The sequence below is a fragment of the Eublepharis macularius genome, chromosome 6, assembly GCF_028583425.1.
Source record: "Eublepharis macularius isolate TG4126 chromosome 6, MPM_Emac_v1.0, whole genome shotgun sequence".
NCBI lineage: Eukaryota > Metazoa > Chordata > Lepidosauria > Squamata > Eublepharidae > Eublepharis > Eublepharis macularius.
This window is the reverse complement of record NC_072795.1, coordinates 136737591-136761213: the sequence shown is the minus strand read 5'-3', so window position 1 is coordinate 136761213 and position 23623 is coordinate 136737591. Positions and strand designations below refer to the sequence as shown.

Here is a 23623-nt window from a genome sequence, read left to right as displayed (position 1 = left end):
AAGGCAAGATCTACCGATGGGCTGGGTGAAACTGGAAGCCACTTTTGACGGAGATCCCTCCAAGTTGGGATTTTTCCTAGTACAAGTGGTACAGTTCTTCAATCGATGGGGACATCTATTCGGAAATGAGGCCAGCCAGATCGAACATCTCGGTTCACGGCTTCAGGGCAAAGCGGCAGAGCGGTACGTAGGACTATACAATGTTGGGGCCCCAGAACTCAATACCTTACAAGGGTTGGTGGATGCTATAAGGGCGCAATATGAAGACCCCTTAGAAGAGACCAGAGCCAGAACAGAATTGCAAGCTCTTAAGCAAGGCAGCATGTCGGCAAGAGACTATGTTACAAAATTCCGACAGCTGGCCGCCAAATGCCCTAGGTGTGAGGAATCCACCAAAATAATACTGTTTAAACAAGGGCTAAACCCGAGGCTTCTGGACAGGGCTCTCATGCAAGACAATCCTCCTACGCTGTTAGGATGGATTCAACTAACCTGCGAAGTTGAGAATCGTATATTAGAAGTCCGATTAGTTGAGCAACAACAACAATCAGGACAAAGACGGCCCTTGACTTTGCAGAAGGGAGGACGAGGCACTGGATATGCTACCCGAGGAGCGAGAGATGCTAGATGGCAACAAGGCTTGTGCTTGCAATGCGGGCAAGATGGCCACTTTGCAGCACAATGCCCTTACAGGCCTGTGCAAAGACCTCCGCTCCAATTACGGCGTCCAACCCCTGCTCCGTTTCCCACATCGCAATGCCCAACACCAGCTCCCAGATCGGGTAGGGGTCGCGGCACTTCCCAACGAAATGCCCCAGACAGAGGGTTAGAAGCGGAAGAACTCATGGAATACGACCCCACTACCTTAAATGTAGAAGAGAGTCCGGAAAGCCCCCAGTCGGGAAACGAAATGGATCTGTCGTGAAAGGGCCCAAACGGCAGATCCACTCTCGACCCGTCCCAACTAGGGACCGGCCGCACGGGTCCATATTATTCATACCAGTGATTTTGTTAAACCCTGAAAGGAAGATGCACATCCGCGTACAAGCCTTAATTGACTCAGGCTGCTCTAGAGACATCATTGCCCCAGCCCTGGTCAATGGACTAGTATTACCAGTGCGGGAATTACAAAACCCAGTCATTTTCGAGCAAATGGATGGCACCAATATGAACCCCGTCACCACGGAAACAATCCCGGTGGTGATGGGCATGGGCCAACACTGGGAAAAAAGATCTTTCGTTATTAGCACCACGGCCAAATACCCGTTAATTCTGGGCAGTAAGTGGCTATGCGATCATAACCCCTATATAAATTGGGCAGAAGGAAGCATCACCTTCAGCCACGCCAACTGCGAAAACCATCAATGGAATCAAAACTGGGGTACCAATCCAATCCACACCGAGAAAGCTCTCCTTACACAGGAAGAAATAAACCAAATACCCGAATATTATTGGTCCTACTTACCGGCTTTCTCTGAAGAAGAAGCCGATACCCTGCCCCCGCACAGACGGACCGATTGTGCAGTGGAAATTTTACCGGGAGCCTCACTACCGAAAGGCCGTCTCTACCCTATGAGTCTTTATGAACGGGAAGAACTTAGAAAATTCATCGACACCAATCTCCAGAGGGGGTTCATCCGTCCAGCCAATAGTCCCCACGCAGCACCAGTACTTTTCGTAAAGAAGAAAGACGGAGGACTTCGGCTATGCACGGACTTTAGAGGACTTAATGCTGTGTCAACCAACAACGCCTACCCCATCCCACTCGTCCGAGATCTTCTCAACGTCGTGGCCCAAGGTAAGATCTTTACAAAATTAGATTTGAAAGATGCTTACTTCCATGTTCGTATCAAAGCTGGGGATGAGTGGAAAACCGCGTTTAATACACCCCTCGGACAATATGAATACTTAGTTATGCCTTTTGGATTAACTGGAGCCCCATCTGTATTCATGTCCATGATAAATGAAGTACTGCATGAATTCCTGTATAAAGGAGTGGTGGTGTATCTTGATGATGTGTTAATTTATTCAGAATCAGAGGAGGATCATGTACAATTGGTTCAAAAAGTCCTGGCAACCTTAATGAATAACAAACTGCCCATCAAACTGTCTAAATGCGAATTCCATAAGACTGAACTCACTTACCTTGGTTATTGTATATCCCAAGAAGGCTTAAAAATGGATCCAGCCAAAATACGGGCGATCCAAGAATGGCAAACTCCCACTACCCGTAAAGAATTGCAATCTTTCTTGGGATTTGCCAACTTCTATAGGGAATTTATTGCAAATTTCGCACAGATCACGCTTCCCCTAACGGAATTGTTAAAAACCAAGGATAAAGGGGACCAAGCGAAAAAACCCTCCTCCAAATTGCTATGGACACCCGAGTGCCAAACAACCTTTGAAGGCTTAAAACAGCAATTCGTAACAGAACCCATTCTCTGCCACCCCGATGAAAACTACCCCTTCATAGTGCAGGTCGACGCCAGCGATACTGCAATTGGAGGAGTCTTATTGCAGAAGGGGGAGGACGGGAAGCTTCAGCCTTGTGCATTCCTATCGAGAAAGTTTACTGATGCGGAAAGAAATTGGAATGTGTGGGAGAAGGAAGCCTTTGCAGTAAAAGCCGCCCTTACGAACTGGCGGCATTGGTTGGAAGGGGCACACCACCCATTTGAGGTTTGGACAGATCATAAAAATCTAGAGGCCCTCCGAAGCCCTCGCCGATTGAATGCCAAGCAATTGCGGTGGGCAGAATTTTTCTCCAAATTCAATTTCACTTTGAATTACCTCCCGGGCAAAACTAACTTTCTAGCGGACGCCCTATCGCGCATGCCCCAACATAAGAGCAAACGGGAGGAGACTATAGATACAGTCTTCTCACCTACGCAATTGGGAGGCGTGGTAACTACACGCAGCCGCGCAAGCCAACCCCTTCCGCACAGCCAGGAATGGAAATCGAAACTTAAGGCCGAGGTGGAGAAGGAGGGGGATAAGGCGCCCAAATCCAAACTGAAACAATCCCCACAGGGGGATTGGTTATCAGGAAACAGATTTTATGTACCCGACAGTCTGCGAAAAGAGGTCTTACAGCGGTGTCATGATGCCCCCACCGCCGGACACTATGGGTACTTGAAAACGTTACACTTAATACAACGGCAGTTCTGGTGGCCGGGCATGCGCAAAGACATTTCCCAATACGTAGCCTCCTGCCCCATTTGCCTCAGCGCCAAAACCCGCAAGGGGAAACCTCCGGGTCTACTACAACCATTGGAAACGCCCAGCAGACCTTGGGAAACGATCTCCATGGACTTTATCACCGATTTACCAGTTTCCAAAGGACATAACTGCATTTTAGTAGTCGTAGATCTGTTTTCCAAACAAGCCCATTTCATTCTATGTACCACTATCCCCACTGCTCGAAAACTGGCAGATCTATTCTTAAAACACATTGTAAAATTACATTCTTTTCCGTCCAAGGTAATTTCGGATCGTGGCGGACAATTCGTTGCCAACTTCTGGCGGGAGCTTTTGCAAATGTTGAATATTGAACAAGGAATCAGTTCAAGCCACCATCCTCAAACCGACGGGCAGTCGGAAAAAACTAATCAAATCTTAGAACAATTCCTTCGTTGCTACATCAACTTCCAACAAGATAACTGGGTGGATCTCCTCCCTCTAGCAGAGTTTTCGTACAACAACAGTGTACATGCTTCTACAGGAGAGGCCCCTTTCAAAATTGTGTATGGGGCCCACTTTAACCCTTTTCCGTTGGACGCTCCCCCTTCCTTCTCCTCAACGTCGCCAGATGTCTCTTCATGGTGGGGGGAGGCAGCCCAACAATGGACTCTCATCAAAAAACACCTCGAGAAAGCCAAACAGGATTACAAAAAGTATGCCGATCGCCACCGTGCGGCCGAATGGGATTTACAACCTGGGGATCATGTTTATATTTCCACCAAGAATTTAAAACTAGCACAAATCAGCCGCAAACTGGCATTAAAGTTCCTTGGACCTTTTCCAGTGCGCAAAGTGATCAACAAAGTGACCGTTGCTGTAAATTTGCCCAAAAATCTGCGCCATGTTCATGATACATTCCACGTCAGTCTGTTGAAAAAGGCTCCATCAGACAATAAATGGCACGTCAAAGCTCCACCCATTCCAACATTGATAGATGACCAAATACACTATGAGGTACAACAAATTCTGGACTCTAAAATCAAACGCAATCAGCTGTTTTACCTCATCAGATGGAAGGACTTTGACTCTGGGTTCGATGAGTGGGTGAACTCTGTACATGTTCATGCTCCTAGATTAACCAAAGCTTTTCATACTCGCTACCCATCTAAACCTGGGGGGGATTTATTTTAAGGGGGGCAGAATGTCAGGTTCAGTGTGTATATGAACTGTACTGACTCCATTTTCTAATGCTTCTAGTGTTTAAGTGCTTTCCCCACAGGTGCACCCGTTCCCAAGCAGACTTCTCACCGGACGAGATTGTTTTGTCTAACACCGTTCCACCCAGGATTGGCCTTGGGAGAGTCCAGCTTCCCAAGACTGAAAGATGTTGTTTTGAGAACTGTGGGGGGAGGCTGGTTCAGCTGGGAACTGTTACTTTGTACCTCATGCTTTGCCCTTCATTGGTAACAATGCTCTTGTACCATCCTGAATCTCCTATTCAGGACAGTGGACTATAATGAACCATTTCTGCAGTAAAGTTTCCTTATTCAAACAATGGACTCTTGTTTGCTTGTAGAGGACAACCTGTAGGAAGGACATTGTCTAGCCACAGTCTGACAGTTGATAGTTAATGTAGCACCTTAGGAGCTGTTCGAGCACTTGATTTATGCGTTTGGATGGTCCATCGCTCTTGGGATGATAGGCAGAGCTAATTCCTTGTTCAATCCCTGCGAGTTTAAGAAGCTCCCACCAGAAGTTGGCAATGAATTGTGGACCTCGGTCAGATATTACCTTATTAGGAAATGAGTGCAGTTTTACCACATGTTTAAGGAACAAGCTGGCTAGTTTCTTAGTTGTAGGAATTGTAGTACAAAGAATAAAATGAGTCTTTTGAAAAAAGATCCACCACTACTAAAATGACTGTGTGTTCTTTGGAGGGGGGGAGATTATACACACTGGGCAGGACGATATGTATTGAGACACATCTTTTCTCATTGCTGTCCAGCTGTTTTGGCATCATGACATTGGTGTAAGATTTCTTTTCTTAAACTGGCTGGGATGTAGAGTTTGCTCCCCCCCCCCAATACCAGTGGCCATCTCCCTCCTATTTCAGTTCGGCTTTGGGCACATTTCCCCCCTCCTTTTCAGTTTCAACTTTTATTCTCTCTCCCCATTCTGAGACATCAGGTTTCGTGCTGCTTTGTGTTTTTGTGGCTTGGCTACATGTTGTCACCGCTCCTCCCAACTGAGCTGGTGATAAAATTGTATCAATTATCTCCTCCTTCTGGCTGATGAAATGCCCAGCACAATGCAGGGGAAAAGGGGAAATTGATTGACAGACTCACCATCTTCTGATCTGGTATGGCTTTGAAATGCTGGCTGTGCAGCCAGTGAAGACATGCACCACATCTGCCACTGCTGTTACCAAGGGGTAGGGGTTTGATCTCCAGGTGTGGCCTCTTCCAGAATTACATCTGATGACTGGACTACAGAGACCAGTTTCCCTGGAGAAAGTGGCTCCTTTGGGGGATAGATTTATAGCATTGTAAGCTGCTGAGGTCTCTCCCCAGGGTTGCCCCCTGCAAATATCCAGGAATTTCCCACCCTAGAACTGGCAACCCAACCAAGGGGATGGGAGCTAAGTGACCAAGGTGAAGGTCAGTGGGTTCTCCCAATGGCCTGTATAGACAAAGTGATCTCAGATGTTCCCACGGCCTTGAAACAGGGCTCTGATTTGGGCCTAGGCTGGTAAGCATGAACACTTGTATCTTTTGTGTCAATTTGGTTGGTCCTACTAGAAAGTGGCCATTTCTACACGGCTTACCTTCTTCCAGAAAGCAGCGTCTTCACGTGCGAAATCACACGAGAAGACGCAGTTATCGCAGAAGACAGCATCTTCTTGCGCGATTTTGCGTGATAACAGCGTCTTCTCGCATGATTTCGTGTGTGAAGATGCTGTTTTCTGGAAGAAGGTAAGCCATGTGGAAACGGCCAGTATTACATGGATGTTAATTCTTGATTTGGGATTTTTCATGGACCAGTTTGGTTACTTACAATTTAATTCTACTTCAAGGATACCTAATTTCAGCCAGGAAGAGATGAGAATGTCAAGGGAATAACCACAGGCTTAGCTAAAGATTGTCTTTTCAAAACAAGGTAGTGCCCCTAATTTGGCTTTACCAGGCCTTGTGCAACACCATAAAAATTGTTTCCAACATTGTTAATTCAGAGAATATTGGATGCTTCCTATTGCTTTCAGCCCACAAAGGAGCTGTATTTGTTCTTTGGCATTTGGGATGATTTGGGGTGTCTTCTGGGTTTTTAAAATTTAATTATGCACATTAATAGTTACAATATTGAGATAAAGTTATTAAACACTGAAATCATCTGTTACATATTAATAGTAATTTACATGCCCTTATAACCATGAATTTTCTTACAAATGAGTATTTCAACTTGGATTTCAATTAAAGGTTGATATACTAAATGATAACTTAAATCTTAACTTTATTATAGAGGATTTATATCATAAACATAGATGATTGAACTACTTTGATGATATTTAGATTATTAACAAAAATACTGTTTAAGGAAGATATTTTCAATATATATAAGAATGATTAAATAAGTATTATTATGAAGTCAAACCTTTTATGTATTGTCGAAGGCTTTCACGGTCAGAGAACGATGGTTGTTGTGGGTTTTCCGGGCTGTACTGCCGTGGTCTTGGCATTGTAGTTCCTGACGTTTCGCCAGCTGGTAAGCATGAACAGCTGGCGAAACGTCAGGAACTACAATGCCAAGACCACGGCAGTACAGCCCGGAAAACCCACAACAACCATCAAACCTTTTACTCATCGATTACAGATATTAATAGAAGAACCAACAATGATAATATATACTCATTATTGTAACCTTTATAAACCTTGCTAAAGTAACCCTCCTTCCCCTCCCCCCCTTTCGGTCCCCTCTTACTTTACTAAATAGAGCTATTTAAATTGGATTAATTAAGTTGCTTAATAACAGTTTTCTATAGCCCAAGAGTAACCCCCTATAGACTATTTTGCCTACTACTACCAACCTGGAGAACTGTAAATAACTGGAGGCCCTGTCTGTGAGCTCCATTCCCTCCCTACCATGCCTCTAATCTGATATTACATATATGCATTTTACAGTCATAACATTTTACAGGATGTTTTAGTTTGCTATCAACTTGGATTTTAACATTTCAGTCTGTTATTTCTTTCTTGTTAAATGTGTCTCGCTTGGGTCTTGTTTTCCTTAAAGGGTGATAACGAACTGAGCATTTTTCTTTTCTGTGATATTCTATCTCTGATTGAAAAAGTCTCAATGCCAAGATCTTGCAGTAATGTCTTTCCAGCTTCCTGATCTAAAACTTGGTAGATTGTACCTTGTATTTTGACTTGAAGATGTGTATAATTATTAGTCCATTTATATTTTATTTGAGCTTTTCTCAATGCTTCTGTTGTAGATCTGAGTTCTTTTTTTTAATATTGTGGATGGAAAGTCTGGAAGTATTTGAATATTTGTCCCTTTGTAGGGGACTGAGCCTTTATTTCTTGCTATTTCTAGTATTTTGCTCTTTGTCTTCCAGTCTGGGATTGTGGTGGCTACTATATCTCTTGGGTTATTATACTTTGGATTATTTTGTGACCCCAGGCGAAAAGCCTTGGTGATTATAGGAGTTGCTCCCTTTTCAAGTTCTAAATGCTGTGACAGCCATGATTCTAAAAAGGAGGGTAGAGCTGCATTATCAGATATCTTCTCATCAAAATTTCTGAATTTAAGGTTAGATTGTTTTGGTTGTTGTGGGTTTTCCGGGCTGTCTTGCCGTGGTCTTGGCATTGTAGTTCCTGACGTTTCGCCAGCAGCTGTGGCTGGCATCTTCAGAGGTGTAGCACCAAAAGACAGAGATCTCTCAGTGTCACAGTGTGGAAAAGATGTTGGCAGGTCATTTATATCTACTCAGGAGGGGTGGGGTTGAGCTAACCAAGGCCGACTCTTACAGGATGACTCAGCTCAACCCCACCCCTCCTGAGTAGATACAAATGACCTACATCTTTTCCACACTGTGACACTGAGAGATCTCTGTCTTTTGGTGCTACACCTCTGAAGATGCCAGCCACAGCTGCTGGCGAAACGTCAGGAACTACAATGCCAAGACCACGGCAAGACAGCCCGGAAAACCCCCAACAACCATCGTTCTCCGGCCGTGAAAGCCTTCGACAATACATTAGATTGTTTTGTCTGGATTTCCAATTGTAATAGTCTTTCTTGTGGATGTTTATTTTCTTGTTGTAAAACGGCTATTTCAGATCGCAGCGAATTGCTTAATATAAGGGCACGATTAGTCTTTTGTGCTACTTTGTCTACAGCCGATTTTATTTCAGCAAGTTGTTCCTCAAAGGTTTGAAGAATAGTTGAGACTTTATTCGTAATTTTTTGCCCCAACTGAGCAAGTATTCTGGCTAATATTGGGTCTGCTGAGCTAGATAAGTTGGGTAGTTTATTCTTACCCTCTCTGTTTTCAGCAGCCATTTTGGATGTTGCACTTTTCTTCTCCATTGCTTGCTGCAAGGCTGGGAAGAATTCCTGAAGCTTCTTTGAAGTGTTTGCCTTCATTTTTTCCTTCCCTAGGTTTTGTTTGCTCATATTTCTTTATTCACTTTAAGTTCTGTTATGATGTTTTATTTTGAGGCTTTAGAGTGGGGAGGGACGGAGCTAACTTTCCATGCGGCCTTCTCCCTCGGAGCCGAAGCGGGTGTCTTCTGGGTTTCGATGAAAAAACAAGGATTGGACAACATGGACTGAATTCAGTGAATCAAAGAATGTGCTGGCAATTTAGTTACACTAAATGCCTGTTTGCATTCATCAGAGTATGCACGAAAGATCATTTCTTAACACCATGGCCTAAAGAATCTGCTTTTCCACTCTTCTGTCTTTTTAAAAATTTGTAACTTCCAGCCTGATGAAGTTGCAATGAGCTCAGAAACGTATATGATGTTTTCTGTCTGTTTGTACTTGGATCTGGATTTTGCAGGAACCAATATGGCCACACAACTTTTTCTAGGCCTCAGTGACAAAGTGCATAGGCTTGCCACAACTGGGACCACTAAGATCAGCTTTCTCCAAGTCTCCAGGGCAGCAGCCCATCAAGTTATTTCCCCAGTAATTTAAAGGCTCAGTCTGACCCAGTGCATAGGTTTGGATATCCTTGGTGTCCATCATCAGTTCTATTATGTAACCATATAAACAGCTTTAATCAGCACAGACACACAAAAGATGTCAGCTGTATTGCCAACAGGTGAATGAACTGTAAAATACTAACATAGCTGCCAGCATGTCTAAACAGGGAAGTGTCCTGTTCAATAATACAGCAACTACACTGAACAAACAGACATAAATCCCTGAGCAAGTAAACCATTTGGACTCCAAAACGGCAAGAATACAGTGATTCATGTGATGGGGGATGAAAGCCGCATTAAATTGGCCTTCGCATAAATGCTGTGCCCCAGCAACCTGCACACACCACAAGTGGAAAAACCTGCCACTCGGCTGGTACAGAAACAGATGGTATCAAAATAAAGCCTTCCCTTTGCTTTCTATCCAGTTGTCATTCCCCTCAACGTGGCTCATTATTAAAGGTATCTTTTTGTTCCCTGCAACAGCATTTTCTGAAGATTGTTAAATGGAATTCTTCTTCACCGAATTTCTCCCTGAAATCCAATAATCCATTTCTGTTTCTCTTTTTAGACAGTTTCTAATCAATTCCTCTTTCGCAAAGAAGATTTGATTAGATCTCAAAGAAGTCATGTATTTGATGATAAAGTTTTATCTGCTTGGATTGCCTCTGAAGGATTGAACAATATTTAGCATTTCTTTTGGCTGAGTTGGTTCCAAAATCTGACCTTGACAAGGAGTACGATCCCCAATGTAAACTCAAGGCAGGTTGCATCATTCTGCTTTCCTCCACTTAATCCTCATACCAACCCTGTAAGGTAGGTCTGGCTGAGAGTGTGTGGCTGGCCCATAGTCTCCCAGCAAGCTTCCCGTGGCAGAGTGGGATTTGAATCTGGTTTCTACAGGTCCTGATCCAGGACTCTGACCACTGCACCACACTGCAGGGGAGAATAGGGTAAAACATAGTACGAGTTAGGTTGCAATCCTCCCCCCCCCGCCCAGAAAAAACATTAAAAAACCCGCACATAATACTTTTGATTTAAACCAACCCAAATAACACAAAAACAAGTGTGCACGCTGAAAGGGCTTAAGTTACAAAAAGGCACATAGACCACTATTGTGGGGTATAAACAAAAACTACACTACCACATGGTAAAAGCAAAAAAACTAAAAAATTAACAAGAAATCAAAGATTAAGATTAAGAGAAAAAGAGGAATAAGAGGAACCAATTGCTATATCTATAAAATAAAATTTTGGATAAAAGAAATTCCATCTCACATAAACAATACTCCATTTTCCCATTTTTATTTTGGGCTGGCAGAACATAAAGCAGCTGATAAATTTACAACTGTAGAAGCCCCTAAAAAGATTAGCCTCTCTTATTTTGCAAGAACCCTAATTATAGGAGGGAAATTGGAAGTGGGGTTGGCAATTGGTAGGAAAATGGCATGAGGGAAAAGAATTAAGTAGCCTTTCCCTACATTGTTGTGCTCTCTCTCCCTCTGAATTTCAATCTCTGTGATTGCATTTTGTGAAATGATAAATGTTGGGATGGGTGAGACTGCAGTCCTGCTATTTGTTAAAGCATTTCCTCAACAAATAAGGTAGCCCTTTTACTGTTCCAGTAGCTTTAATAGCTGCCTGAAGAAGTTTTTCCTAGCATGGAGATCAGGGGTAGGAAAACTACAATTCTATCTGGCAGCTCTTTCATAGGAAAGAACCAGACCAGGAGAAAACAAAACTATCCCAAAGGAGACATACCAAAGGAACAAATTCCTCTGTTTCAAAGTGTCTTATATTGATGATAACACTGCTAGAATTATGGTGTCTCACAATAAATGCTTTTAAAAGACCCTAGGGGTTTGTGTGTGTGTTTTGCATTTTAATTTTGACTGTATCAGGGAGGAAATTACAAACTTTAAAAAAAAACAGGCCTCTGTTCATATGCCTTTAAGAGCAATTTGCAGATATTAGCAGATCAAACTGCTATTAAGACACTTGGAAGTTCTTTTTTCAGCTCAGGTAGCAACTCTAAACAGATTTTGGGATTTTGCTGAATCTCCCAATATGAAGATGAACCCCTCCCCCTTCTCAAATGGTACACTGACTCCTCCATACATACTTCTACATACATGTAACGCGGCACGATGAACTTTATGCCAATAATTAACAGCTACTAATTCTTAATTTATTTTTGCCTTTCAGGAAAACACCCACACATTCTAATCCATTGTCTCAAAGAAACACTCCTGCCTTTGTATGTAGTAAATAAAAAGAAAGAAACGTTAAATGCATTGTATTTTATTGATTTCCCTTTTCTGGCACCAAAGAATCACAGAGCGATCAGTCACATCACAAGGAACCTCCAATTATTTATTCAGTTCACTTTCCCTCCAGCCCTTTCTCTAAGGAACACAAGGCAGTGAACATGGTCCCTTTCTTTACTTATCATCACAAGAACCCTGTGAGGTAGGTTAGGCTGAGAGGGAGTGACTGGTGCAAGGCCACTCAGAGCCAAGCTACAAGTGACGCCTTACACAGGTTGGACACTTGTCAGCTTACTGCAAGTTTTGATGGGAAATGTAGGCATCCTGGTTTTACAGCTTGGCTCTCCATTACAGCTGCAAGACGAGGATGCCTACATTTCCCATCAAAACTTGAGGGAAGCTGACAGGTGTCCAACCTGTGTCAGGCGTCACTTGTAGCTTGGCTTTTCAGTGAGTTTCCATGGTAGAGTGATGATCCCAGCACCTAGTCCACCCCCTCTAACCATTATACCACAATGGAAATCAGTACGTATTCTTAGAAGTAACCCCAAATAACAACCCCTAGGAAAATCCCATGTGAAAGTCTGTGAACAGGTTTGGTTTAAAGTTCACAGACAGTGAGACGGGACTTACTGCATATTTTGTCATTCCAGGTGCCATCCAAGTACATCTCCACACACTTCTCTGCCCCTTTCCCCTTTGGCTCCCCCATATACCAGTTTGTATAATTCAGAGGGGCTCCATTCAGAAACTGGAATTCCCCAGGGATGGGCCCTTCTGTAATGCCCAGATAAGTATACATATTGAATTTTGTCACAAAACTCATAACAGCATCATTCTCCTTCCCGTTCGCTGGAGTTGCAACGGAACCGTGAGCTGCTTTGCAAATTCTTACTGTGTTGTCAAAATCGTCTGGCTTCTCCGTAGTGGCAAACAGTTTATCGCCAACTATGACAATCATTCCATTCAAGGCCATGGCTGAAAAGCAAAATAGAAGACTTACAATCTCACTCCTAGACATCCTTGTTTGGTCTTGCTCTGCCTCAACAGAGGGGCAGCAAATTCAGGACAGGGTTTTTCTTGGTATATTGAGGCCAAATCATGGAGGTCTGCTGGCTTGAGATCTGAGCCGAGTATATTTCACATCCCTGTGGTAGAAGCTGCTGTCCATGGAGCAAGTTTTAGCACACCGTTTATGAATGGTGTGCTGTCCAGGCACAGGCACCAGATCTCAGGTTAGGACAAGCTCAGAGCCGGCCTGACCCCTCGGCAAACCTAGGCAATTTTCTAAGGTGCTGAAGTTTGAAGGGTGCAAGAAAGGTGAGAGGATCCTCTTCTACTGACTTGAAAGGAAGCATACAAGATCTTCCACGGCCACAATTACCAGTCGTTATTTACTTAAAGTGCGCAGTGCTAAATAATTATGAATATTGTTTGAATATTTAACTACACCATTCATCACTAAAGTGCACTGTGCTATGAGGCCAATGAATAGAATAAATACCATAATAAATATTAAATACTAGATTGTATCAACGACTGGTAATTGTGGTCGCAGAAGATCTTGTATCTTTCTACAGTTTAATCCAGTTCCGTGGTGCCCTTTATTTCCGTTTGAAAGGAAGTTTAGCATTAACTGGCTTCTAGAATCTCCAGATCTATTGACTCTGGTCTACTTAGGGTTGCCAAGATGAGACAGTGAGGGCTTTTGATGAGCTTATCTATTTTTACACTGTTCATTTTGAAGTAAAACCCTTATCAGGAATGCATATAACCCTGCCATTAATGTATATGTGTTTTACTGGCTATACTGAGTTACTGATGCTTTGATTTGCAACTTCTATGGAGTTATTAATGTGCACTGTGCTGGACAGAGGAGGGTTGGTTATCAGTTATAATTATGTACTTTCATTTTTAGCAGTGAATGGCCTTGGAGGCCAGATGTGTCACGAAACATGTAGCTATTCTCACAGACAAAAATGACGTGACACTGTGCTGTGTCTAAAATGCTTGTCAATTCTCCTGAAGCTCTGGGATGTCCGCACCAGAATGCAACGGACCCCAGGGTGGGAAAATCTCCCTATCTCTAGTTAGTCTCTGTTTGAATGATCACTTCTGCCAATGCCATCTTAGAGCAAAGACCTTGCACTGATAGATCCTTAATAAAGTTACTTTATCCAAGACACCTGCGTGCTTGCTTGTAAGGGGCTTTGGGATTGAACTGCCAAGGACTGACAACCCTCATTCTAGATTTCTCACTTTTATCTTTACTGAATTGCGGGGGGCACCAAAGTCACAGTTCAGCTAGGGAGCCAAAAAACTCTCAGGTGCCCTCACCACAGAGAGGTTCAGGATGGGCTCTGGAGGCAGTGCCTTGGCAGCCTACCATGGACTGGATGCAATTGGCAACACAGGTGCCTGTGCACCCCCAACTCCAGAAATAGTGGACACGTGTGTGTGTGTGTGTGTGTATCTCTTCCAGTGCTGCCTCAGCAGGCTCTATAGTTGGTTCTGCAGGCCACGCTTCTGCAGCCCACCTGTGAGCCTCAGGGCAGCAGCACACTTCTAAACAGGCAACAGCATGTGCATGGCATGCCCATGGCCTCTAGTCGTATCAGTGCCCTCTACCAGTCTGGCACCCCAAGCAGCGACTTGGGCGATAAACCAGCCTTGCTTCGATTGTAGTCACTGAAGATGAACGATCCCAGCTTCATTTTCTAACCCCTCGTCCATGGCTTCTTATTTCTTAGAATGAACGTTAGGCAAGGACTAGTGGAGGATCAAAAAATGTCACCCACTTCTGTTTTTAAAAAGGCGAACAGCTGGAAGAAAGTTAAAAGCTCTTTAAAAAGTACCTCTTTCCAGACGGGAGATTCTGTGTTCAAACTCTTTGAATTTGCTTTGCAGTTCAGGGTCCTGATATGCAGACTGTCCTATGAACAAAAATAACCATTTTTTTGCTCTTGATTTCTTGATTTAGCTCATTTATATCCTGCCTTTATCCCTCCATAGATTTCAGAGCAGCGTATAAGAGCTTCACAGGCTGTCTCCAACCAGGCACTAACCAGACCCAGAGCCAAGTTACAAGTGACGCCTTACACAGGTTGGACACTTGTCAGCTTCCCTCAAGTTTTGATGGGAAATGTAGGCGCCCTGGTTTTACAGCTTGGCTCTCCATTTAATTGAAGTTTACAGAACCCCCCCCCCCCCCACACACACACACCCAGCGGAGGGGAAGGGGGCGCCCGGCGAGAGCCCAACACCTGCAATCCTCTTCCGACTGCGTGTTCTCCCTCCCATAGACTGCCGCTCTGTAAACTTCCATTACAGTTGTTTCACGTTACACACCCCAGGGTGGTGCTCTAGGGACGAGGGAAGGCTTGGGGGGACATGGCTTGCCTCTGAGCATCTACAGAACGAAATTTTAAATTTTTGCAGACCCTTCCTTCCTGCCTTCCTCTCTTCAAATTTATCTTTGATTGAAAACGAATCGACTAGAATCTAAATTCCTAAAATGAGGAAAAGAAAAGGATTGTTGGATTTCAGGGAACAAACGGGTAAAGAGGAATTAAGAGAATTTCTCTTAACAGCCCTACTTTTCCCACTGAAAAAAATAAGAATTACTTCCAAGGAGATCAGCTTAGCCCTGCTCTCTGTCTCTTGTTAAGAAACTCAGGTTTGTGGGCTTGCCCTAAGATCATACGGCCTTGGTTTGTTTTAGAACAGGGCTTGGAGACGGCTGCTGAAGATGTTTTTAGTTACTCTTCACATTAAAAGTTGTTTTAAGCCATTCCTCGTTCTGTTTGTCTGTGGACCCAGAAATAGTATAGGTTCCATGACAGAAACGTAGGGGGCAGATGTGGTAAAAGTTTCCTTAAGGGGGTCGAAAGTTTGAAAACCGTGGATCTAATTCATCATTTAATTTTCCAAGGGGAGTCTGATGGGCACAGCAGCAGAGAAGCTGGGCTGAGACGTCCGAATTAAAGGACATTTTCTCGATGCCTGACTGGCAGACTGAATTAGGGATAAAAAGTTTATTTTGTCAAAATACTGTAAAGAGTTCATGCAGTAGAGTTTTTGCAGAGTCAAGCAAGAGCAAGGCTTTTAACTGTATCCTTTCCCTCTTTTATTTGTTACAGAGGCCTTCTGAGTTTTTGCTAAGAGAACACACATTTCACACACAGCTAACATGCAAGGGTTTTTTTTTTAAGTTCATATGCATTTTTCAAGGATTAATAATCACAATTAATATGCTCTGGTTCTCACCTCATCCAAGACTTTATATTTAACACAATGCTTGTCATTTCAAAAATACAGACTCGCGTATTCCCAGATCATATGTGCTTTCCCCTCTAGACACAAAGAGAGACTCCCCTTGCTGCCTTCTGTAAATGTAAGACTGAAAGATGCAGCTTGACTTCTCTTCTAGATCTTCTAGTTCTAAAATGCTGAATGTGCAGTTTTATGCATTCTGAAAGAAATGTCTTATATCTTCATGAACTATAATGGTACTGAAAAAATGGGTTAAAAGTATACCCCATCTAAAGTTGGCAAACAGGGAGTGGAAGATATCCATGTGTACACATTTCAAACTGTGCTTTTCTTCAGGGATGCAAGCACACACGCGCGCGCGCACACAGAGACAAAAGGTGTGTGTGTGTGTCTGCGTAAGTACTAATTGGCTAGATATAAAAAGGTTACAAACACTGTGTTAATAGCAATAACATTAAAAATTAAGCGAAAGTGCTTTAATGGTTTGCTTTTTCCCCACGTTCAGACCTTTTTGATCAGAAATTAGAAATCACTAGCATGGGATTTAATGTATGCTGTTAGCACTCATAATTTTTAACAGTCATGTAAGACCAGAGCAGCAGATCATCCATAGCTTTGAAAAAGGTGTCACCAATATGCTAATACTTGTTGACATCGTTTTTTAATTCAGTGTCCACATGTAGCCATCTCTGCTGTACACTCGTGTCTCTCTGCTGTAGTTCAGTGCACAGAACACCATTCAATAGATTTATAAGTGTGTGTCTTTGCTTAGGATTGCACTTCAAGGAAAAACAACAAAACAGAACCCAAAGAAGATTGGGATTGGCAAGGCGGATGGTCTGGATGAGTTTGTGCCTTTTCTTGATAGGGTAAGTATATCCTTGTCAAGCTCTGTCAAAAGTCTGAGAGTCTCTCTACACAATACTTTTGACATGTGTCAGGAGATGCAACGTTAGCTGGGAAGAATAGTTTTAGATGACAGAGCTGGCGGAGATTGCTCTGGGACAGGTTCTCTCACGCCCTGTGGGGCCTCTGGTTTGCTGGATGGTTTCCCTTCTAGAGTCTTTGTCCTGCTGAGGCTCGGTTAATTCAAAGTTTTAAGCAGGTGGCAGGGTAAAAGCTCTGGAAGGGGAGACAGTCTGGCAGGCCAGAGGGGATAGGGGGCTGTGACACAATCCATCCCCTCTGGAGCAATCTCCACTGGCTCTGTTTTTCAAAACTATGCTCCCAACACTTGATGGACACCCACCCCAGCATCGCATGTAGAGAGACTCTGAGTGTCTGGACCTGTTCTTTTGTTTGACAATCAGGTTCGTAGTGTGGCAAAATACTTTCTTCCAAGTTCATTTTGTGCAGAAGTTAGCTGAACCTTAAGGGTAGGCTACTGTAACACATTCTACCTGGGGCTTCCCTTGAAGGTAAGTCTAACACTTCAGTCAGTGCAAAATATAGCAGCTTGGTTGTTATCTGGAGTGAATTGCTATGCACACAACTATTTTACACTCATTCCATTCTCTCCATTTGTTTTTGAATTTGGTTTAAGATGCTTGTTTTTTTTATTTTTAAATCCCTTCATAGCTTGGGTTCAGCATACCTGAACGACTATTTCCCCCAGCAAGCTCTCTGGCAGCACCTCTGATCACCTGACCAGGGCCTTCTTGTTATATCCTCCTGCAGGCAGCATCCAGCTCTTTTAACTTTTAGGAAATTGTGCAAGGCAGAATTTTTAGAAGGGCTTTTGGCAAGTAGGCTATTGATTGTCATTAGCATTGAAGCAGTGATTTTGTTTGAAAGGTTTGCAACTGAATTTTTTAAAATGCTGTGTTAACCACCCTGAGTCTTTGCCTTGGAGAATGGCTAATAATGTATAAATGCTAATACTGTATAAACGTACACTTCATACTGTTAAAACAAATTGCTTCACAAGGGACCTTTACCAGTATACCAGATCTACTGAGCCACCCCTACTTTAGATGAGCATAGAATGGCCTGTACAGATGATTCTCTGTCACCTGCTTGCCCTGGATCTCCTTTCTGTCCTTGTTCACCCCTTGGACCTGGTAGACCAGGAAGCCCATTTCTTCCAGGAGGACCTTGAGGACCTATGGAATAGAAACAGGAAATCTGGTAGTGCTTTACAGATCTCATACTTTTCTTTCAGCAGCTGAATTCCAGCAGAGTAGCCCACTGCACTGCAGTATTTAGATGGAACCTGGAAACTGTGTCGGACAGAGATGCATCTTTGCAGCAAACCAACAAATGAGTTTATGAAATACAACTTATCTAGACACAAGAATATCCATGCATAAGTACACCAATGTTTTAAAAATCATAACTTCTTTAATTTATAATAGCTATATATTTTTCGCCTCCAAGTAATCTTAATGATAGTTTTATAATTCTTGGAGCCAGACAGGCCTCATAAATAATATATTCAGGAAAGTTCCTCCCAGAACGATTTTGCCCACATAGTGTAGTGGCATATATGGGTGGGGCTGTGGCTCCGAGGCGGAGCATCTCCTTGGCATCCAGAAAGTCCCTGGTTGAATCTCCGGCACCTCCAGTTAGAAGGATCAGGGAGGAGGCCGTATGAAAGACATCTGCCTGCCAGTCTGAGTAAATTTATTTGTTTATTTTTATTTATTTATTGGATTTTTTATTCACTCTCCCCATAAACAGGCTCAGAGCGGATTACAACATGAATAAATAATTACAATAAAACATTAACATCATAAAATACATTTGGACGGCAACCCAAATTGCTCAATCCCTATAAAAACCATTTCATGAGGTGGGAACAGGCAGAATATATTAATATTCCAGTGGGAAACCAGGGTGAGGGTTTTTTTTCAATCCCCCCTCCCAACAGGAGACCAGCATGGAAGCCCAGAGGCCTGCCTGTAGCTCGATTCCAGCCCTCTGCAATACTGACCTTGACAGATAAGTGGTCTGATTCGTGTAAGGCACCTTCATGTGTGTTTAAGTTATACCAGAAAGCAGTAACAATTCAGCACTTCAACGCCAAGTAGGTAAAGCACCAAAAAACATACCCAGTGTCCAAACAAATAAGACTTGAATGCACAACCTTTGAGAATTTAGCCAAAAATCCAAATGCTGTCGCTATGGTCCTTTCTGCTACTCCAGCCACATGCCCCCCCCCCAATTGTTCAGCTGGACGACAGATAGAATATGCTCCTAGTAAATGGTTTTCAAAGGGAGCTTCATGGAATCCTGAGATTCCTCAGGAGTTTCCTCAATGAGAAGATCAGAAAGACTGGACTTGTGAGGTAGCGAAGCAATACTGGGGAGATATAATTGAAGTAATTAATGAGGTTTTGCAAACCCAAATAAATAAGAACCCAGAATTGTTGCTACTGAACTTGGGAATGGAAGGTATTCCAACACAGTATAGAACATTGTTATTTTACATGATTACAGCAGCGAGACTCTTGTATGCGCAGAAGTGGAAAGTACAAGAAATACCAACTATAGAAGATTGGATGTATAAATTGTTGTACATGGCTGAGATGGATAAAATGACCAGAAAACTTAAAGATCTTGATCCAGGACAGTATAATGCAGACTGGGAGAAATTGAAACAATATTTAGAAAAAAAAATGGGACGTGAATGGAGAACTGTGGCAGTTCGAGAATTATTGAAATGTAACAGAAGAAGAGAGAAGTGACTTTACCGAGGGGGGAATTTAATTATAAAAATCTAAGCTATTAATGGAGTTATGATAAAATCAAAAACTATAGAGTACTAAATAATGGATGTTTCACTATGGATATATAAGATTAAGATAGTTAGATATTATTTACAATATATAGTTTAAGTAAAGTGTATGTAAGAGATATTTGAATATAACAATTACCTTATAGATTTAAAAGAAGCCTAGAACAAAAATAGTAAAAGATGGATGAGTAATAGAGTATTAGAGTCTAAGCTAATATTAGAGTTAGGATGATGGTGGAAAGCAAAGAACATAGGTGATTGGAAAGTAAAATGAATACAAAGTTATATCTTTTAATATCTTGATTGCTAATATATATTATTATGCCAGTATTATTTTATGTAGGATATGTGGTTTAATTGAGGCATCCAAAGGGAAATTTATATTATAGAGTATTTTTAGTAGAGATTAAATAAGCTTAGAGAAAAGAGTATTAAATGTGTGTATAATAGGATATATGAGATATTACGTAATTAAATAATAAGATAGACTTAGGGTTGGAAAACTGTTGGAAGTCAACAAAAAGGGGGGAGGAAAGGGAGGGGTTAGAAAAAGATCTATAAGGGGGTAATGTATGTTTTGAATAATATTATAATCTAATTCAATAAAAAATTTTGGAAAAAAAAAGAGAAGATCAGAAAGACAGTTAGACTACCATTAGATGTGCAGCTGTTCAGTGTGCTCTTGGATATATCTTCATTTCACACAAAATAAGGTGAACAAGCCTAACCAGTGTCCTGGAGGAACCACAATCCTTTGCATTATGCAGATGTTCTAAAGCAGATGTGCAGGGAGAGTTCTCTGAATGTCAAAGGTTTGAAAACCACTAAACCAAGATGTAGTTCTCAGTTCATGCAGAACAGGGGGGTCAAATTAGTTGGAAAACCAAGTTTACCACCCAGCGGAAGGGTCACCCACATAATATTTCACCCAAATGTCAATCCCACTTTAATTCACAAGCACCCTCTTCACAATGTCAACTCCTGCACATCACGTGCTTCGCTGCTTGGTACAGTCTCACTTGATTCTTTGAGTATGTAACACACAGCATCACTCTCAAGGGGAGGACACCTTAGCATGGGTGGTTCCTCTCATTGGGTCAGGAGGCAGGATCTCACTTGATCTTCCTGTCTCCTCTGGTGAGGGTCTCCCACTTCCCAATCTGTTTCCTACCTAGGAAGGGGATGCAGGTCTTTAGGGTAGCTTGGTCCCTTGTCCTTCCTGCTTCCTTTTCCTTTCTTCCAACTTCCACCCCTCCAAGCACCAGCCTTGCTAAACTTCATTTAAAGCCTTTTAAAAAAAAAACCTCTTTCTCAGTCTTCCTCTTTGTCCTGCTGTTCCCAGCCCTGAAGCTATGGAAGCTCTGTTTTAGTTGAGGGCACTTTTTATGATTCTCTCTCCCTGGGGAGGAAGGGAACAGAACTTAGGGGTGCCATTCCCACGCTGGGGGCCCTCACCCTCTGCCCCCTCCCTCTACTCACCAGACTGGCAGGGAGGGAAGGTGGGGGAATGCCATCCCAGGTGTGACATCATCGCAATTGGGCCCATTTGGAGCCCAAATTGGCCCACTGAGAAGTGTGCATGCACTCCCACACCTGCGCAATGACATTGCTTCCCCTTCGCTGCTCTTCCTCACAGCACCAAGTAAACAAGAGCTTTTAAAGGTGGGTCCCCCGATGTACATATGACTGTGAGGCAGGCCAGGCATCTGCGCATGTGTCAGGAGTACCCTGAACTTGTACTTATGCCCTAAAACTGTTTGAAATGCAACTCTGTAACCTCAATTTTACATTTTTGTTCTACTCAGCAACTCAGAAGGGTAATGGTTCAGGATCTTATAAGCAGGGCTTTTTTTCAGCAGGAACGTGGGAGAACGGAGTTCCGGAACCTCTTGAAAATGGTCACATGGCTGGTGGCCCCGCCCCTGATCTCCAGACAGAGGGGAGTTGAGATTGCCCTCCGCGCCACTCAATCTAAACTCCCCTCTGTCTGGAGATCAGGGGGCGGGGCCATCAGCCATGTGACCATTTTCTCTGAGAGCAACCCACTGAGTTCCACCACCTCTTTTCCCAGAAAAAAAGCCCTGCTTATAAGTATGCCTGTAATGACACACGTGGGCATGGTTCTTTCTTGTCCTCCCCCTTCCCCCAAGACCTCCAAACTGCTGATATTGGAAGGATATAGGACTTGGATGGCCAAAAAGCTATGTGGCTCAAGGAGCTGCAATGAGGAGGGGAATCAGTCTGGCAACAGTCTTTGTGCCAGTGGAACGTCTTTCTTTCAGGAGCACCACCGCTGAAGGAAAAGGAAGGAGAGGGCAATTTCACCGGGTTCCTCCCTCCTCACTGCAGCCCACACACCCTGCACAGCTTTTGCCCTTGCATGTACTATAACTTGCAGCAGCAGCATCATTTTGGAGGTCTCAGCATACAGCTGAGAGAAGGGGGATGGGTGGAAAAGAATGCTCATGCCCCATGCTTCAAACAACAAGCAACACACTTCCATATACTCATTCTACTATAAACTGACCAGATACAACAACATAAAGGAAGATGTAAAATTATGCCAGAATAAGATGAAAACCAGAAAGAAAGAAAGAAAGAAAGAAAGAAAGAAAGAAAGAAAGAAAGAAAGAAAGAAAGAAAGAAAGAAAGAAAGAAAGAAAGAAAAAGAAAAGGTCAGATATTTGGTATAAACCAAATGCATTCTATCTGGCTTGGTTGCATAAAGTAAGATTACAAACACCAACCCTCATGGCTACACTACAGCCATTGTGTTGTATAATGTGGATGTGTTGTATGAACACACTTTGTTTATACTCATGAGTGGAAGGTTAGTTTTTACAAATGTGGTTCTTACGTGCTTCAGAATATTTGGGGGGGAATTCAACAGGACTTGCTGAAGCTTTGACATTCGTAGTTTCCCTTCACATCTTCCCGCTCCTTTTCCCCTGCTCTGTGAATTAATGTCTGACTTACCTGTGGCGCCAACACACTTTTTCTCCGCATGACTGGTGGTCAGAAAGACAGCTGCTGTTACAACAAGGAGAACAAACTGGGAGGACACCATTGTTTTTGACCAGCTGGGGAAAAAAGAAAGAAAAAAGGTGTTCACCAAACGACACTGCATCAACATAATTTTATTGCCTTCATTACTGAGCAACTTCATCTCATCCACTTTGTTCACACTTTTGAGTGTGCATAATTAATAACTGGATTTCAAATCACCATGCCAATAATTCTGAAGTACTGTAATTTGTTTCAAAGGGCTGGGGCTAAGCAAATCTAGCTTTAGTCTTTGCTTCCTCACATTTTTATGAAATTTATATAGCCTTTGAATGTGTTGGAACTGCTTATAAGGAAGTATCTATTTTGTCTGTCTCTTAAAGGTAATTTCCAATTTCCCTTGTTTCATGCTTGCTTGGCAGTAGCAATATTCTAAATGAGAAATAAGTTAATTACAACAAAACAATCTAAAGAACAAAATTACTGCCCAGTCATATGCAGGCTTACTTGGAAATAAATTCCACTGATTTCAATGGAGCTTACTCTCAAGTAAGTGTGCAGTCTTAGGAAGTTAAAAATCTACACTGTATGGGAAATGAATTTGAATTACCTTCTTAGTCCAATGAGCAGTTCTGAAGAATAGGGTCAATTTATAATGTGGCTTCAACTGATATATGTAGTCATGCTTATTTGTTACTTAGCTGAGCTCAATTTTCCCTCGCATTTTATTTACATAGTCCCTTCATTACGGAAAAAAATATTTTCTGAGGACAGAATGGACATCAAACAATATTGACTTCCTTTCTTACGGAAATAAGATCCAGGGTAATAGGTGAAACTGCTCTTGGGCAGGACAATAGACCTTTGAAAAAATATTGCTGTTGAGAATTGTTTACAAGAGATTACATTTCCATAGGACTTAATTTGATTCATTGATAATTATATGTTCAGGGAAATTTTCAG

At 42.6% G+C, this 23623-nt stretch overlaps 1 protein-coding gene across 1 annotated transcript; it reads right to left on the bottom strand.

Moving 5' to 3' along the window:
• Window positions 1–12067: 12067 nt before the first annotated feature.
• Window positions 12068–23325, bottom strand: LOC129332449 (pulmonary surfactant-associated protein A-like). The gene is made up of 5 exons (XM_054983586.1): window positions 23271–23325; window positions 22634–22737; window positions 17934–18023; window positions 14505–14582; window positions 12068–12627 (listed from the first exon to the last, which is right to left on the bottom strand). Exons 2-5 carry the CDS (start codon window positions 22722–22724, stop codon window positions 12251–12253), a joined length of 636 nt encoding a protein of 211 aa, XP_054839561.1. The 5' UTR covers window positions 22725–22737; window positions 23271–23325; the 3' UTR covers window positions 12068–12250.
• Between the last annotated feature and the right edge of the window lie 298 nt (window positions 23326–23623).